The 16,803-nt window shown below is 45.9% G+C and overlaps 1 protein-coding gene across 1 annotated transcript; it reads left to right on the top strand.

Annotated features, from left to right (window-relative positions):
* The first annotated feature begins 599 nt into the window (after window positions 1–599).
* On the top strand, window positions 600–15,252 carry LOC115093301 (ADP-ribosylation factor-like protein 13B). The gene is made up of 5 exons (XM_029604956.1): window positions 600–996; window positions 10,344–10,476; window positions 13,406–13,625; window positions 14,731–14,832; window positions 14,936–15,252. Exons 1-5 carry the CDS (start codon window positions 809–811, stop codon window positions 15,013–15,015), a joined length of 723 nt encoding a protein of 240 aa, XP_029460816.1. The 5' UTR covers window positions 600–808; the 3' UTR covers window positions 15,016–15,252.
* The last annotated feature ends 1,551 nt before the right edge of the window (window positions 15,253–16,803 follow it).

Raw genomic sequence — 16,803 nt, 5'->3', positions numbered from 1 at the left:
CTGCAGGATTCTTCTTCTGTCGTCTGGCTCTTTGGGTGACAGGCATATGCCGCAGTGACCGTTGGCTAGCAACCTTCCCTCTAGAAGCTCCGCTAAGCTAACTCATGTTATCAGCTTCCCAGACATCGCTGTCTTTCCTCCAGAGGCCTCATGTTTCTCCAGAAGATTCTGTAGCCAAAGTGGTAAACTGGCTATTTATACAGAACAGATGCCTTTGGTCTTTAATGTAGTGATTCAAAGAACTACTTTCATTGCCAGAATAAAATTTGTTATAAGAGAACCAACAGAATATTTGGAGAAATGTATCTTTCTGGGTACTTGCCAGGTTCTTTTGGCCTGGATTGGCCACTGTTGGAAACAGGATGCTGGGCTTGATGGACCCTTGGACTGACCCAGTATGGCATTTTCTTATGTTTCTTATGTAATATTTAAAGATGCAAGCTTTTGGGGGGGGGGACACCAAGATCCCTTCCACAGGCAATGGAGACTTTTAGCACTCCCGAAGATGTGCTGCTGTGAACATTTGTTAGCCCTATAAATGAATCCTCTCTAGCCAATTACTCTTTTAGTTTCCTTTTAGAAAATTAACACATTACTGCCTTTCTACTTCCTTCTACTGCGAGGAACATCTACAGAAACCTGATTTAATATCTTTCCTTTAACACTGAAATTCTACCTTCTGTCCTGTGCTGCTTTTTGGCATAAAACAGCTGCACTTGGCTCCCGAGCTCTGAGCTGACTAGCACAACTTTTATGAGGGAATCTGAAGTTCTGTTCCCTTTCTGCTCCATAGGAACCTTGCTCAGCAATGGAGCGTTTCCCCGGAGCCCAGCACTGGATTCTCCTGAAGGCGCTCCGTTGGCTTCTCTGCACCATTGCCTCCAGCTACAGCACACTGTGCGCACGCGTGCGACGCGACAGCAATCTGCAGGGGCCGGGGGCCTGCGGAAGCCAGGAGAATGCGGACCGAGCACGCAGCCGCACGTGGAGGGACAGGTACCTGGCATGTCGTTCCCCCAGTTAGATACTGCTACTGTTTGCTTAGTGCTACGAGACCAGGGTTATTCGCTGTACTTAAAAGGGGAACCAATAAGAGGATTGAAAAAAAAAAATGATGATAAGAGCTCCCAGCACATTACGTTTGCGCCTTAGAGCAGCCCTTTCTGTCATGCACCACAGATGTTTCTTCCATTCCTTGTTTGGATCTAATAGTGTCACTTCTCACTCACTAAAACGAGTTAGGCATCTGTCTAGAAGGCCCACAGAAACTGCCACTCAAAGCATTTCCTAATGTACTTGGCCTGAGGCTTGACTCAGGGGATCTTTTGTTTGAACTTTGTCCTCCTCAGTTTCCGTCCCCTTTCCCAACCACGGTTCTGGAGGTTAAACGATGGAGCAGTCTCTTGTGCCTGACAGAGCAGGGTACAACTCCTTTGTTTGCTTAAAGCTAAGCATCTCACTATACCACTGTCCAGGGAGGTACAAAATGTCTATTTTTCATAAATGATTTTTGTGCCAATTTTTACACTTTCCACTATAAAATGTAATGCCAAATCTTGTGGGCGAATGCTTAGAAATCTGAGAGTATATTTTGCAATAAATGGAAGGTTTTTGTAAAAATAGCATGCAGTAAAATAATGGTTTAGTTTGCAAAAAATAATGCAACATTTATTTGTCTGTTGGTATGTGCTAACATTGACATTGTAAAGTAATATTTTTGCTCAATAGTTTGCAGAGCCTAAAACTCTGATGTTTATGCTATTTATTTATTTTTTTGTCACTTATGCCTAAGCCCTAAGCCTACATACATACATAACTGAAAACAAACTATGCAAAATTCAAAATAAGTTATGCACCAAACAGCAAATAGATTATACCATATCTATGGTATCTCCTGTAATAGAAATATACATAGCTACCATCAGATCAAACCCGTATTAAACCATATAGTCCAACATTACAGCTGAAAGTCTAGTCTAGTAAATAAGCCATTGATCCTGAAGCATCATCTGCCAGTGCTTGCTCAAACAAAAATGTCGTGAGCATCACTTGAAATGCTTTAGTGCAGTCCATTAGCTATAAAGCCCCAGGTAGAGTTCCACATGCTCAGGGCTGCTACTGAGAAGGCACAATCCCTAGTTTCTGCTAAATGGCCTGATTTCACAGAGGGAATGTCCAAAAGGCCTCTCTGAGATGATCTCAGTGACCGTGTTGTATAATATACTGTATAAATGAAGAAGCGCTTTCGCCCATGGCATGGAATCCAGTTTCAATAATATACAAACATTCATCGCAACTTTATATTTGATTCTGTAATGAGTCTTAAGCCAATGTAATTCAGTCAGTTAGGTGAAATATGGTCTCCGTCTTTTCCCTGAAATTAACCGAGCTGCGGCATTCTGTAATAATTGTAAAGCCCTTATGGTGTAGGAAAGACTGACACATATGATGTTATGATAGTCTAATAGTGGTAGAACAGACGCCTGAACCACGGTATAAAAGCCACTAGGTTCCAAAAGATTTTTCAATCCATGGAGAACCGGTAATTTGAAAAACCTAGTCTTCAGAACAGAACTAATATAGTAGAGGAAGGACAGATTGGAATTATTCCACTTGCCAAGACTCTTCACGCATGATAAAATTGGAAAAAGGGCGTGTCTGCCAGCTGTTGGCATAGGCCTAGTAGGTTTGTCTACTAGGTTGCATCAACCATATTACCGTCCACTCTGCTACCAGTTTACAATCTTCAGGCTAGACTTACAGAAACAAGCCCAGGATTTATGCTCCACTCCAGTGATTAAAAGCTTCAAAATCTCTTATAACAGAAACTAGGAATTGTGGAAAATAGAAGGGTTTTCTTAAATCCATGCCTGACATGACTTTAGACATTTGATGCTGCACTTTCATCTCTTCCATATAAAAGCTCTTGCTTTTGAATATTATATTATCAGTTAAGACTTTTGCTTAAATTAAAATCTAATCCACTCAAAACTGTAAAACTAGGTAAAGAATTTTGTCATTGTGTAAGACAGCATTCATTCCTTCTTCGAAATGTGGGCAGCTCACCATTAGAGGGAGCGCTAAAGAAGTTATTGGCCACATAAAACATTATGTCATTGGGGCAAAGCCTCTTGGGAGTTGTAGTGTTAAAAATAATCTGGTCTGCAAGGCCAGATAGAAGCAATTGGGAAATTAAAACAGGCACAAAGAATAGCAAACAGCTGGAAAAGAATCAGTTAGAGAGGAACAGAGGCCAAAGAACAGGAGGCCAAGAGAGAAGCACTGAATGGTGCCAGCAGAATCTGCTGTTAATCAATAGGGAATTGCTACTGCTTGTTGCCAGCATTAGTAGCATGGGGTTTATTTAAATTTTAGGTACTTGCTTTTGACTTGGATTGGCTACTGTTGGAGACAGGATACTGGGGTTGATGGACCCTTGGTCTGATGCAGTATGGCATGTTCTTATGTTCTTAAGCCAGTAAGCTGGTTCAGAATCTCTGTTAAAGAAATCTGGAGTCTGAATGCTTCATTTAAGAGACCTGAGATAACCAGCTGCTAAGGAGTACAAGGTTTCTTTGCTGCATGGATTTATATGTAACCTCTTCCCCTTCACATAGACTCCTGAGTACTGGTCCATTCTGTGCAGCATCTGGTACAAGCATGGATTTGTGCTGCGGAGAGCAGGATGCACCTGCGGAGCCTTGGAGCTCGCCAGTGATGGAAAAAATTAAATCAAGTCCACGCAACGCTTTGTGTTCCAAACAAGAAAAAAAGTGTACTTAAAAGTTCAATCAAATTCCAGCAGATAGCAAAGACAAGAGAAATCAGCAAACAGTCCAAAAAAATCACAGAAATCACAAAATCCAAAAAGTTTTCACTCACTTTCTTCTCATGTTGGGAGAAATGAAATCTCGATTACGTCGGTATGAGCGGAAATGGCATAAAACTCAATTGCCAAATGATCTAAATCTTTATAATAACCAGCTAGCCAAATATAGGGACACATTTTTAACAGCAAAAAGAGATTACTTCTCCAGCAGACTACAGGCTTGCTGGAGCTAATACCCGTGAGATTTTTCTTATTGTCTCATGCTTAACAAACTTCTCTCAGACCAATCTTATTAATGCTGAGAGTGAGCTGCACCCAGATTCCTTTGCAAAATTTTTTTTTTAAGTTATTGATTTTTGTTCTAATTTGCCAGCTCCTGCTGATCTCGCTGCACCTTCCATGTTTGAAACAGAATTAAAATGGGAACCGTTCTGTCCAACCACCAAGGCAAAGGTCTCTTGCATCACTAGGACAATGAACAAGCCATCTTGTCCTTTGATACAGCAGTGATGAAAGCACTATGAGATGACATCTTAGGTCTGTTAGAAGGCCATCTTCCGTTAAGCTTAAACAATCGTCAGTCTGTCCAATAAAAAAAAAAAATCTTGACCATAAGGATCCTGCGAATTTCCATTCAATATCTTCTATCCTTTTTTTTTGTCCAAAGGAACCAAGTCTGTTGTACAGAAACAGTTACAGGAATTTCTCAACAATCAGGGTAAACTAGATGCACATCAGTTTGGGTTTCAACCTAAACATAGCATTGAGGCTGTCTTGATATCCAATCTCGGCACTATTCGATGTGGCTTTGCTCCGGTATCACGTTTATCCTGGTTCTTCTTGACATTCTGCAGCGTTCGACAAGATATATCATTATTCACCATTGCTTCGATTATCACAACTTGGTATTACTGGTGCTGTTTGGAGAAAGTTTGAGTCCTATTTGTCAGACAGAGTTCAACAAATGCGGTGTGATTCCCTGAATTCATCCTGGTGCCAGGGCCAGATTTGAGTGCCCATAGCAGAGTGCCATGGTGTTGCCCCTTTGAAGCTGTGCTGGCGTAAAGCTCTAAAGCAAATAGAGGCAGGCTCCTCTTTGGCCTGAATATGTGTCGCCTTCCAAATTTGGCACCCTAGGCAGTTGCCTAGGTTACCTATGCCTAAATCCGGGCCTGCCTGGTATCCATTAACATCTGGCATACCACAGGGATCATCCTTATCCTCTGCTTTCTTTAACATTTTCATCAGTCCCATTTGCAAGTCATTAGCTGGTCTTGGCTTGCAATAGAAAATTTATGCTGACAATATTCAGTTTTTCTTTTCCGTGACTTCAACAATTTTCATTCGGCCGATTCAGTAAAATGCGCGGGAGAGCCTGTGCTCCAAGGCAAGCGCCTGCTCTCCCAACGCACGCCCAGGCCACTTTCCTGGGCGCGCGACTCAGTATGCAAATGAGGGCCCGCTAGCGCATCCCTAGCGCCCCCTTATTGACAGAAGCGGCGGCTGTCAGCGGGTTTGACAGCTGACGCTTAATTTTACCGACGTCAGTTCTGAACCCACTGACAGCCACGGGTTCAGAAAACGGATGCCGGCAAAATTGAGCATCCGTTTTCCAACTCGCAGGCCACGGGCAGATTTTTTTTTTTTAAAGATTTTTTATTTTTGGGGCCTCAGACTTAATATCGCTATGATATTAAGTCGGAGGGTTACAGAAAAGCAGTTTTTTCTGCTTTTCTGTACATTTCCCTGGTGCCGGCCGAAATTAATGCCTACCTTTGGGCAGGCGTTAATTTCTGAGGGTAAAATGTGCGGCTTAGCTGCACATTTTACTTTCTGTATCGAGCTGGACTAACTAATAGGCTCATCAACTTGCATTTGCATGTTGAGCGCGCTATTAGTTTCAGGGGGGTTGGACGTGCGTTTTCCACGCGCTATTACTCCTTACTGAATCAGCCTGAATGTGTTATCCACCTTAACAATTTACCTCAATACTGTCAACTGCTGATTTGAAAAATAACACCTCACACTGAACACTGGTAAAACTGTTGGACAATTTGAGTAGATTTCCCATGGCTGAAGCTCCTGCAGATTTTTAATTTGATAATTGTTCATTTCCAATTGTCAAACAGGTCCAAAGTTTGGGCATTGCATTTGAATGTAACATCATTTAAGGCACAAATAAAATCTGTTGTGAAATGCACTTTTTTTTAAGCTAAGGCTTCTTCGTAAACTTAAACCCTATTTGTCTACTGATAATTTTTGCGTAGTATTACAAGCACTTGTTTTGACTAATCTTAACTACTGTAACTCAATTTTATCGTGGACTTTCCAATTCTGTGACTAAAGCTCTACAGGTAACCCAAGACTCGTGACTGGAACTGCACCTAATGGTCATATCATCCCTGTTCTGTACCATCTTCACTGGTTACAAATCAAACAGAGAATAAGATATAAGATTCTGACTCTGATCCATAAGCAGCTGAGCAATGATACATTTCAATGCATTAGCACACTCCTAAAGATTTATAGACCAAAAGGATTTGAAGATCTATGGGCAACTCTCTCTTGGATGTACCATCCACAAGAGCAATCAGCTTAGCAGAATTTAATGAGACAACCTTGGCCGTAGCTGGACCTTTGCTGTGGAACTCATTAGCTGAGGACTTAAAACACAATTAAAAACTTTTCTCTTTAGGGAAGCTTGCGGACTTCAAAACTCCACTAAACAGGTCTTCCGACAATCTCTTGAATTTTGTAAAATGGTGGCAAAACCAACTCTGCAGTTTGTGTAGTTCTTACCATCTAAGCTATGCTAGCAGGTTCACTTTCTTACTGTGCTATTTTAGGTAAGTATGTTTTTATGCAAGCCGTCAAGAACCTGGATTGCTACAGCTTAGAAATGTTTTAAATAAATAAATATACTGCTGGAGGCAATCCAAATATAATAATTTCCCCTTCGAACTCCTGTCCAGGCATTTTCCTTCCTTAAGCCCAAATGAAAGACAGGAAACTCCTCCTTTATTCAGCTCTTACTGGCAGCAGACTTCCCCTTTCTCTTTTGGGTAGGGGTCCTAATATTTCTGGGTAGCCTGTTGCCTCTTCTCCCTGGCAAATCCTTAGAAACTCAGGACAGAACCAACCCTTTGCTTGTCCCCTCTGAGCTCTCGGCGAGATGTCTTACTAACAGCTCTTCGCGACTTTGACTCCCCCTATGACTCTTAGAGTCACCTTATATTGTTATGCCCAGAAACTGACCAGCCCCTTTGGGGGAAGGACCTCCATCACTCACTCTCTTACCCCACACCTCCTGAACCTCCCCCATTGCTGGAAAACTGTCAATGTAACGGGCTATGTAGGATCTAAGCAGCTCTACAGATATGTTAGTTTAGTGCTTCCCAACCAATGTGCCATCAGACCTGATCAGATCTTCCACGGAAAAGTTCCCACTGCTTGATAACGACATCCTGACCAGCGCCTAGGCCCTGATCTCAGCACCGTGCAGCAAATGGAGATACCGGCAGCTCTTAAACGTGTAGGAGCTCCTTTCTCAGCAGGTTTGTAGCGATGCATGCCCTGTCCTTCCTGGTTACAGCACAAGACCTGGAGTGTGGGGAATTAGAAGGGCACAGATAGCTGGGCCCTGCTTTGTGCAGCACCCAGCACCTCCTCCTCTTCCTCCTTCACCCAGGCTGAGTGAGAGAGGAAAAGCCTACACTGCGCACTGGATGTGACTCACTCTGCATGTTGGGAGAAGTGGCATTGAAAGAGATTTGGCAGCTAAGTAACCATGCCAGTTACCTGCCCAAGAACGCCTTCTCCCTTCTTCTGCACTTGAATATAGAGGGGGCACTGATCAATTCTGACAGGTTCATGTGTGTTTCCACCTCCTCTTTCCATGTGTTTTGCTTCAACGGCAGGGGAGAAGAAAAACAATCAATAAGGGCTGAATAACATAGTCTGGGTAAACAAATAAGCATGGGTGTAGCTTGCTTATTGCGGCGGTTACTACCCCTACTACCCCAAACTAATCAAGCTTGATATTTCACTTGGATGCAGCTCCATCACTGCTCTCTACATTAATGGTGGGGGTGGAAGGGAAATAGAACCAAAGAGCTAAGAGAAACAGAAAAATGAGAAAAAATTTGGAAGAGAGACTGGTGGGGCTTTTGGTGCTGCTCTAGCTCTGTTTTTGGCCATGAGTCCTCTCCATGTCTACACTTCCTGCTTCATGGAGGACAGTGTGCCTTGGGCTTGAAAAGATTGAGAAACAGTTTGTCTTAACTCTCATATACTTGCCTATAATACTTTGATGTCTGAGGCCAGTGAATGGCATTTGTGATGAGTAAAGGGTCTTTGAGTGAAAAGACAGAAAGAAACTGTGCCTGTGAGTCACACCTCATCTCCTGGGGGGAGAAACGTCAAATCCCTACCACGAAGAGCTTACTGGGGAACGAGGCCATAATTGCTACTGATGTGCGCCTACCAAAGAGAACTTTTCCTTCCTCAAAACATCACTGTGATGTCTCTGCAACGAAGGCCTCTATGGCTTGCCCTGACGTAATTTAGGATGGGGTTCAAGTGTGTCCAAAAGGATGCGTGGCAGAGTCAGAGAGAAGGCAAAAGAGAAAAGTGCTGGATGAGATGGCAGGCAGTTCCTGGCTCGGTGTCAATGATATTACCGCTCTGTATACCTCTCTGTACATCTTGCCCTGGCTCCCGAGGAATGAGATGGTGTAACTGATAAATTGCTGTGGCTCCTCCTCATTAATGGAAGCGTGCACATGAATAATTTGGGAGCTTCTGAAAGGCAGCGAGCTGTCTTAAGCTTCTTTTGGATTGCATTAGACTGAAAGATAGTTTTAGACGAAAGAATGTGGAGAAATTGGTAACATCTTAAGAAAGGACTTTCTTTCTCCTCACAGAGAATTGTCCTCACCAGAGTTTGAGGAGGTTCTATATATATCAGGATGTCCCCGATCAGGCCGGGATCTGTCGCCTCTGACCAACCATTTTCTACTCGTGAGGAAGGCCTGGGATTAAGGAGGGGATGCTTTTCAACAAGAAATTCTTTGTTTTTCCTTTCCTTTTGGGGTCTTGTTTGGGTCATGCAAGGCCCAGGGGGGGAACCCATGGAGAGGGGTTATGTTTGCATGGCGTCCCTCCTCCACGCCACCGGAGAGACCTCCGGCAGCAGCAGCGACCCTCCTCTTTTCTACCATCATCAGCCTGGGTCGGCAGCCGTAGCAGGAGCAGGCAGGGAGGCAGACGTCACAGTTGCATTCTGAGAGGGGCATTTTTTGCCGCCTCAAAATTCTGCCGCCTGAAATGGCCGCCTCACCCTGCCTCATTATAGAACCGCCCCTGCTCCAGCATGAGGCCATCTACCAGGCCCTCTCGCTGGCAGCTCTCAATCTGGGAGATGGGATTTTGTCCTTGTGTTTAGATACAAGCACAAGAATCATTATAGCTGGGGAGTGGGGGGAATGGGACAAGAAGAATGGATTTGTATGAAGAACATCACATTACAGAATGAAAAAACAGTAGAAAAGTTAGAAACTTTCCATGCATTGCAAAAGGCAGAGCTTGAAAAACCAGAGGCAGATAGTTACTGGGTGAGAAACAAAACAATTTTTTTGTTAAAGAAATGTACAGCAATGGCTAGGATTGCATTTGCTATTGCTGAGTGGAAAAATGGGAGTTTGAGACTGGAGCTTGGGATGGCAGCACATGTGTTTCTTATCTAGGGATCTTTGGAGCAGACTGGTGAGGTTAGAACAGGGCGTTTCAGCGCTGTCAAGTACACCCTAACCAGAGGGGATTTTCAGGATATCCACATGAATATGGATTTGCATGCACTGTTTCCATTATATGTAAATCTATCTCTCGCATATTCATTGTGCATGTCCTGAAAACCTGACTGGCTTAGGAGAGGGATGTCGGGCCAGATTAGGAAAAAAAAATATACTGGGCTGAGCGGGGAGAGGGGATTCCCTGCCCCCCCATAAGCGGCGTTTCACTCTCTTCCCCTTTTGCCTTCCCTCCTTCCCGGCATTCTGTTATAACAGTGGCTTCTCAGTCTGCCCCAGGACCTTTTCCAATAGCAGCAACAGCGTCTCATCTGACACCCCCCCCCCCCCCCCCATCTCTTGTTCCCAAGTTAATGTTGGCGGCAGCAGACGCTTCCTCAGCGGGTCCAGGCCCGGCTCTGAAATTGCCAGGGGTGTAGGTGACTGGCCCTAAGGGTATCGCTTCTCTTCAACATCGTGGAGAAGGGGGACGGGGTTTCAGTGAAGAAAAGTAGCACCACTGAAGGCCCCTCCCCTTCCATGATGCTGAAGGAGCTCGCCATGATGCCTCTGCGGCCTGACATCATTGCATCTTCTCAGGCAGGGTGATACTAGGGCAAGCAACTGGGGGTCAGGGGCGTAGGCTGTATGGTTAACACCCCTGGGTTAAAGCGCTTGTTGCGTCTTATCCTAGGGCCTGATACAGCTCTCTCAATTCTTTTCTGCAGCTCCCTATTCCCCAGAGACGTGACGAGTGCCCGGGAGAGGTCCCCGGAGGGAAGAGCGGGCCTGGTGGCATGCAAACCGTTTCTGGACGTTAAGCTGAGACCACTGCTGCCCATTCAAAACCTCCACTCACAGGTATCAGTCAGCGAGCAGAAGACAGGGATATCCTGCTACAGTGGACGTGGTGACTCCCTATCTCTCCTCGTCACAGAGCGCGCGGCAGAATTCACAGATTGGCAGGAAGGGGGGAGAGGGGCTGCAACGTGAATGTTTGTTCTGGACCCTGGAAGGGGACTGAGAGGAGGCCACCGGCTCATTTCACATAGGCTGACTTGTTTTGTAAGCCCCTATCAATCTGCCCTAGATTTGAACCAGTGACCTTGCGGAAAAAGGCTCTGTGATGCTGTGGCGAATGGCTGCAACCGGTACCGACGATTCACTTTTCATTTTTTCTAAAATGTCCTTTAGTCAGAGTATCAGATATCTCCTTTCAGATAAACCTCCTCTGGATTCCTGGAGTCTCCCAATTCTTAATAGCGTACAGCTGCAAAGAAAGACCAGCATGGTCCTCCCAGGCTGCCCAGTGGAGAGAGGCCTGCTTTGGGTAGGCGCACACATAAATTCCCATATCCAGCCCGACACCAGCTCCCATGTCTTTTACTGACCTCTCAACCTTTTCCCTACCACTGCCGTCCTTATCCGATCTCAGCAATGCCCAGATTCACCGCCTCCGCTGTTAGGGCCATTTCAGGCCTTGCCCTCTTCAACTCTGATGCTTACAAGAGTAATAGGACTACATCCAGGACCCCTTCTCAGGTTATCCATCCCATAACCGGCAAATAATTTCCCCCTTTTTATGCAGTGGGGAGTGGGTCTGGCAGTTTTCCTCCTGCTCCTGTGGGTTTCCAGTTTAGTCAGAACCTGAGACTAGAATCTGGCACCATGAACCTTAATTCTCAGCTGTCATGGGATTTTGGTTTTGTCTCCTATTTTATTCTCCCCCCGCCCCATTCACTTAGCTCAGTCATCGCAGCGCCAAGTCCTTAAGCCTGGGTCCATGCACCAGGGTTTTCTCTGGAGCATCCCGAATCCAGCCACTAGGTGGTGCTGTTGCAAGACGACTGTGTCTCTCCCTCCTCCATTTCTTCCAAAAAAAAGAGTTTCGCTTCCACAACTCCTCAAGCCCTTGCTGGCCTGGAAAGTGAAGGTCTGATCCAGGAATAAAACTCGGGTCCTCTTCGTGGCAGTGCATAGCACTTCCACTAGGCCAGCCCTGGCTACTATGTTCCCTCCCCTGATGGAACTGCAGTCGATAACACGTTGGTCTTGATTCGCTGCTGAGCTGACTGTTCTGATGAATGGAAAAGAATCTGGCTGGACTGCTGTCGTCCTGTAGTTCTATATTCTCAGCCTGTACTAAGCCACACCATAGGCCTGATTTCTCAGTGTTGTGTTCTGCAGGCATATGGGGGAGGAAGCCCCCTAATATGTCAAAACCCATGGGCCTAGCATTGAACCTGTTAACAATAACTGCAATAATACACTAATCCAGAATTTAGAACTGGGCAAAAAAAAAAAAGAAAAACTGTGTTGCCATCCCCATGCAAAACTAGAAACACTTTGCAAGTGAAATAATTTCTGTCTGCCAAAAAAGTACAGTTTGCCCCAAAAAGCTCTGTGCCAGGCTGCAGTGGAAGGTGCAGCAGAATATCTGAGAATCATTCAGCGCCCAGCCTTGACATGGCCCTGCTGGCATCGGTTTGGCACAAGGCACAACATCTTGTGCATAAAGCAAATAGTGCATGTGGCAAGGGGCAGAAGTAGGACTGGTACTCTTGCCCAATCCTTAAATTTGCTCTCTTGTATGTGCTGGACCCCGGAAACGCAACCTGTTGTCTAAATATCAAACTCTACTGGAATATCATAGACATAATTTTTGTCCAGTTAACAGATGTTGAACTCATTCAGTTCATGTCAAGTGACCATGAAGGTACCTGGATAAGGGCATTTGATTGTATGTACAGCAGTTAATACCTGCTCGCATCTGCTACCCAGAAGGATGGAAGGAGCAGGTCTTAATTCTAATTATAGAATGGATGATATTAAAGGCTTAAACATGGTGTGAACGTTAATGCTTCTCCAGTTGACTGCTAAGGGTTATGCTAAACAGTCCAGCTAACATGTCCCAAATGGTGCTATCTGAACCCTGGCTCAGGAGCTAACATGCACACGTCCTGCTGCCCAAGCATGTTTCCTGCTGCTTCTGCACTTACACCGGTGCCCAGGGCACTTCAGGCAGTGCAGGTAGCAGTGTTATTTACAATCTCCCCCCCCCCCCTTGCAAACACCATTGAACTTTGTCTTGTGACTTTTGGGGATCGGAAAGAGGTTGTAAAGGTTATTGGCCTCCCAGTGATATTATAACATGCTATGTTCTACCCTGGGGTGTGTTCTCCTTATATGTGCACTATTGCGGTATATAACGGTGTTAGGCAAATGCGGTCCCACCTCCACAAACTACTGGCTATATATGCCTAGGTTTGGTAGAAGAAGTTGCTTACTTTGCAGATTTTGCTGAGCCCACAAATCAGACCTGGCTCTAAGATCAGAATGTACCACATCAAGACTGGAAAGAGTGATAGGGGGAGGCAAATGAAGAACCAGGCTGAGCCAAATAGCGGGGCATTCTGTGGCGTGTGTGGAACCCTCCCACGCATAAACACACCACTGTTTCTTACAGTGCGGAGGGGGCCACAACAGAGGCATAGAACAGAGGCAGAGTGCATGCAAATCTCTCTCATGCATAATCATTAGGGATATCCTGAAAACCCGACTGGTTTGTGGCCCTCGAGGACCGGAATTGCCCACCCCTGTTATAGTGCATAAACAACACTGATGAGCTGTATACTGTATAAAAGTACTAAGGATCATTTTGGGAGCTCTACTAGCACAGGCTTAGGATACTGAAATGAAAAAAAAAAACACGGCTTTTCTACAGCAATGGCCTTCTCTCACCTGCCTGCATGACTGGTAACATTTTCTCCCTCTGTTTCCCTCCTTGCAGGAGAAGGAAAGACTAAAGACCACAAAGAAGGCAAAAAAGAAGCCCAAGACAAAAAGCAAAGGCGATGTGAACTTGGAGAGCCTGGTGGAGGTGGAGAAAGAGAGGGCGGGAAAAGTGGAATCAGAGCAGAGAACCACCAGTTCCAGCGGAGGTCTCCTCCACAGTAACCGAGTCAGCCAGCAGTCCTCAAATGCTTGGCACAAAGAAGCAGCCCTTACAGGTTAAGACTTGGGCTTATGTTGTACGGTTAATCCATTCTGGCTCTGTTAACTAGTGAATGTATTCACGGCCATAAAATGGGCAGGAACTGGGAACCCTGTGTTCTGACATTTGTGGAGCAACAGCGAACTCTGGTGGCTGGGATGGGGATTTCGACGCTGCATTTGTTCCATGCCTTCTCTTCCCAGTGCGAGGAAGATGGTGTGGAGTGTGAGAAAGAACAGAATAAGAACAGAGGTTCCTTAGCCCATGCAGGCAAAAGTGAGGCTGGAGGTCAAGGCCACGGGGTAGTTCAGTAGGTAGGAAAAACTGGCAGACCATACAGGCTTGACTTGTCTTCATCTGCTGTTGTCTTTCAGAAATCCTCTAAACTCCATTTTTTTCTGTTTTAGAAACAGTAAATCTAAGTCAGGTTTTTCATCCTTTGCAGTTCATTTAATGTTGTTATTTTAGTGCATCTCCCATTTGGCCTCAGACTCTCCTTCTGCTCCCTTGGGATTCCACCTAATCAGGACCTGGGCCGGGATCAGGCACATGGGTTTCCATTTACAACTACCCCAGGGATTTATCTCCCTTCTCAGCTCACCCCAGGCATGGCAGCAGTATTCCTCGGCCAGGGCTCCTTCCAGAGCTCTGCCCTAAGTCCAGTCACTAGGTGTTGCCTTTACACAATAAGCAGGACTCCCTCCTTCCCCAGGTCGTCGTGACCAGCTCGGGAAGCAGAGTCCTGGTTCTGCAGTAAAACCTGGGTCCTGCCCATGCACTGCCACTGGACCTGTGCTTATATTAGCTTTATAGCAGAATGTGCCTTTGTTAGAGCTGTATCATGGTGGTGATATGAAAGTGCACACCCACATCTCACCTTTATTCAGTTTTAGTTCGGCCCCCAGATGACAGCATCATAAAGCTGCTGAAGGGTTCAGCAAACCATGCAACAAGAATGTGATCTCATCTGCACTCCTTACTAAGAATCAGTCAGTGCACAGGAAACTTTATTTATGTATTTATTTATTTATTTTTAGAAGGCTCTAGGGAAAACTTTTACCGGCTGAATTATTCCTTGCTCAAACTTGAGTTCCATTATTCATTATTTTCCTTCAATGCAGGGCCCGGTGCAAAGACAAAGAAGAAGAGAAGTAGGAGTAAAAATAAAATCAAGTCCCAGGAGGTCTCAGCAAGCCTGCCGAGCAGGGAGCTCTCCACCTTTGGTGGGTAGTGGCTGGGGGAGGATTTAAGAGGAGGGTGAGGTCCTCCCCTCTGATCTTCCTGTAACGTGCTTTTATCGACGGGCTGATTTTATTTGCTTTCCAGACTTGTACAGAAAAGCAATGCTGGCTCTGGAGATAAAGCAGCAGCAAAGGAGACAGCAGCCCTGCGCCATCGCTCCCTGAACAAAACCCCCCAGCGCTGCTCCTGGGTGAGGTGGCAAGATTCCCTGCAACGTGGGAGAAGGCTTGATGTCACAGATCAGGCTGCTTGCGCAGACTCCTTCTCCATCTTATGGTGCGGGTAAAAGGCTCCATCGGTGACTTACAGGCTGATACAGTACAGTGCGCTTCAGCGCACTGTTAACTCCAGCGGAGCGCACTGTTAACCCGCGTTTGGACGTGCGTTTTCGACGCGATAGCTTTACCCCTTATTCAGTAAGGGGCAATAGCACGTCGAAAACACACGTCCAACCCCCCCGAAACTAATAGTGCCCGCAACATGCAAATGCATGTTGATGGCCCTGTTAGTTATTCCCACGCGATACAGAAAGTAAAATGTGCAGCCAAGCCACACATTTTACTTTCAGAAAATAGCGCCTACCCAAAGGTAGGCGTTAATTTCTGCCGGCACCGGGAAAGTGCACAGAAAAAGGAGTAAAAACTGCTTTTCTGTACACCCTCCGACTTAATATCATGGCGATATTAAGTCAGAGGTCCCAAAAGTTAAAAATAATTAAAAATAGAAAAAATAAAAAATGTAAAATCGGCTCGCCGGTTGAAAACCGGATGCTCAATTTTGCCGGCATCCGGTTTCCGAACCTGTGGCTGTCAGCGGGTTTGAGAACCGACGCCGGCAAAATTGAGCGTTGGCTGTCAAACTCGCTGACAGCCACCGCTCCTATCAAAAAAGAGGCACTAGGGACGCGCTGGTGTCCCTAGCGCCTCTTTTTACCGCGGGCCCTCATTTGCATGTGGGCCGATACTAAATCGCGCGCACAGGAGAGTGGCCTGTGCGTGCGCCGGGAGAGCGGGCACTCGCCCGCTCTCCCGCGACTTTTATTGTATCGGCCCGTGGGTGCAGCTCAGGCGTGATGCACCCCTCCCCCCAAGAATCCCCTGCACAATTAGGTGGTGAGCTACATATAATGGTCCCTCTTTCAAGGCTTCTAAATGTACTACTACCAACCTATCTGTCTCACTGAGTCTGTGCAGTCAGGTTTAAACTTTTTACGTGGATACTGTGGCATCTGGCGGCATATAAGAAATAAATGAGGTGAAATCTATGGTGTTGAAAGTGAAGGCAACGTAGGACTCTAGGTCAGGAGTCATAAACAGTCTCCTTTTGTCTGTGTGTCCTGGCCAGAATCCATCCATGGACTATCCATAATGGTTTTGGTTTGGGTGGTGGTCAGGGGGAATGAGGAGTTGACATATGCAAACATTGTTCCAGTCTTCCTAAATGTAGATTTCCAGAGAGAACATTTTTTCCTTTCTTGCCGCTCTCCACAAGCGTTTTGTCTGTTGCTGGTCGGAGGTCCAGCTGCTGTCTGGAATGTGCAGAGAGTAACATTGTGCTCCTTAGGAAGTGGATCAGATTTACGTTTTCGAAATGCTCTATAATTTGTAAGTTACCACTACCACGGAGGGCTGGCTCGGTGACAAGGGCCATGCGGAAGACTTAGATTTGCTTCCTAGGCCAGGACCCTGCTGCTTTGGTTGGCTGGGGATGCTGCAGAGGCAGCATTCACGGCCCCTGGAGGGTGGGAGAGAGTCTTGGCCATTGCCCAGTGGTGACACCTAGTATCCAAGTTAACTCTATTCCAAAGGACTCACTGGTGTGTGGCCGCCGGCCAAGGACCATCGCTGCAATGGCTGGGCAGAGTTGGGAGGGGGATATAAAATAGCTGGTTGCACATGAAAGGCTCGTGGCTCCGTAGCCCAGTAGAAACTGGTTCTGATTGAACTGGAAGC

Source organism: Rhinatrema bivittatum, chromosome 6 (genome assembly GCF_901001135.1).
Source record: "Rhinatrema bivittatum chromosome 6, aRhiBiv1.1, whole genome shotgun sequence".
Classification (NCBI taxonomy): Eukaryota; Metazoa; Chordata; class Amphibia; order Gymnophiona; family Rhinatrematidae; genus Rhinatrema; species Rhinatrema bivittatum.
This window is presented reverse-complemented; position numbering and strand designations above follow the sequence as displayed.

What these genes read in the sequence shown, in the direction of transcription:
- LOC115093301 (XM_029604956.1), top strand. Translation starts at nt 809, where the DNA reads ATGGAGCGTTTCCCCGGAGCCCAGCACTGGATTCTCCTGAAGGCGCTC. An exon ending in AGCCGCACGTGGAGGGACAG is followed by an intron (nt 997 to 10,343) that starts GTACCTGGCATG and finishes TCTTTTCTGCAG; the next exon opens with CTCCCTATTCCCCAGAGACG. An exon ending in TTCAAAACCTCCACTCACAG is followed by an intron (nt 10,477 to 13,405) that starts GTATCAGTCAGC and finishes CCCTCCTTGCAG; the next exon opens with GAGAAGGAAAGACTAAAGAC.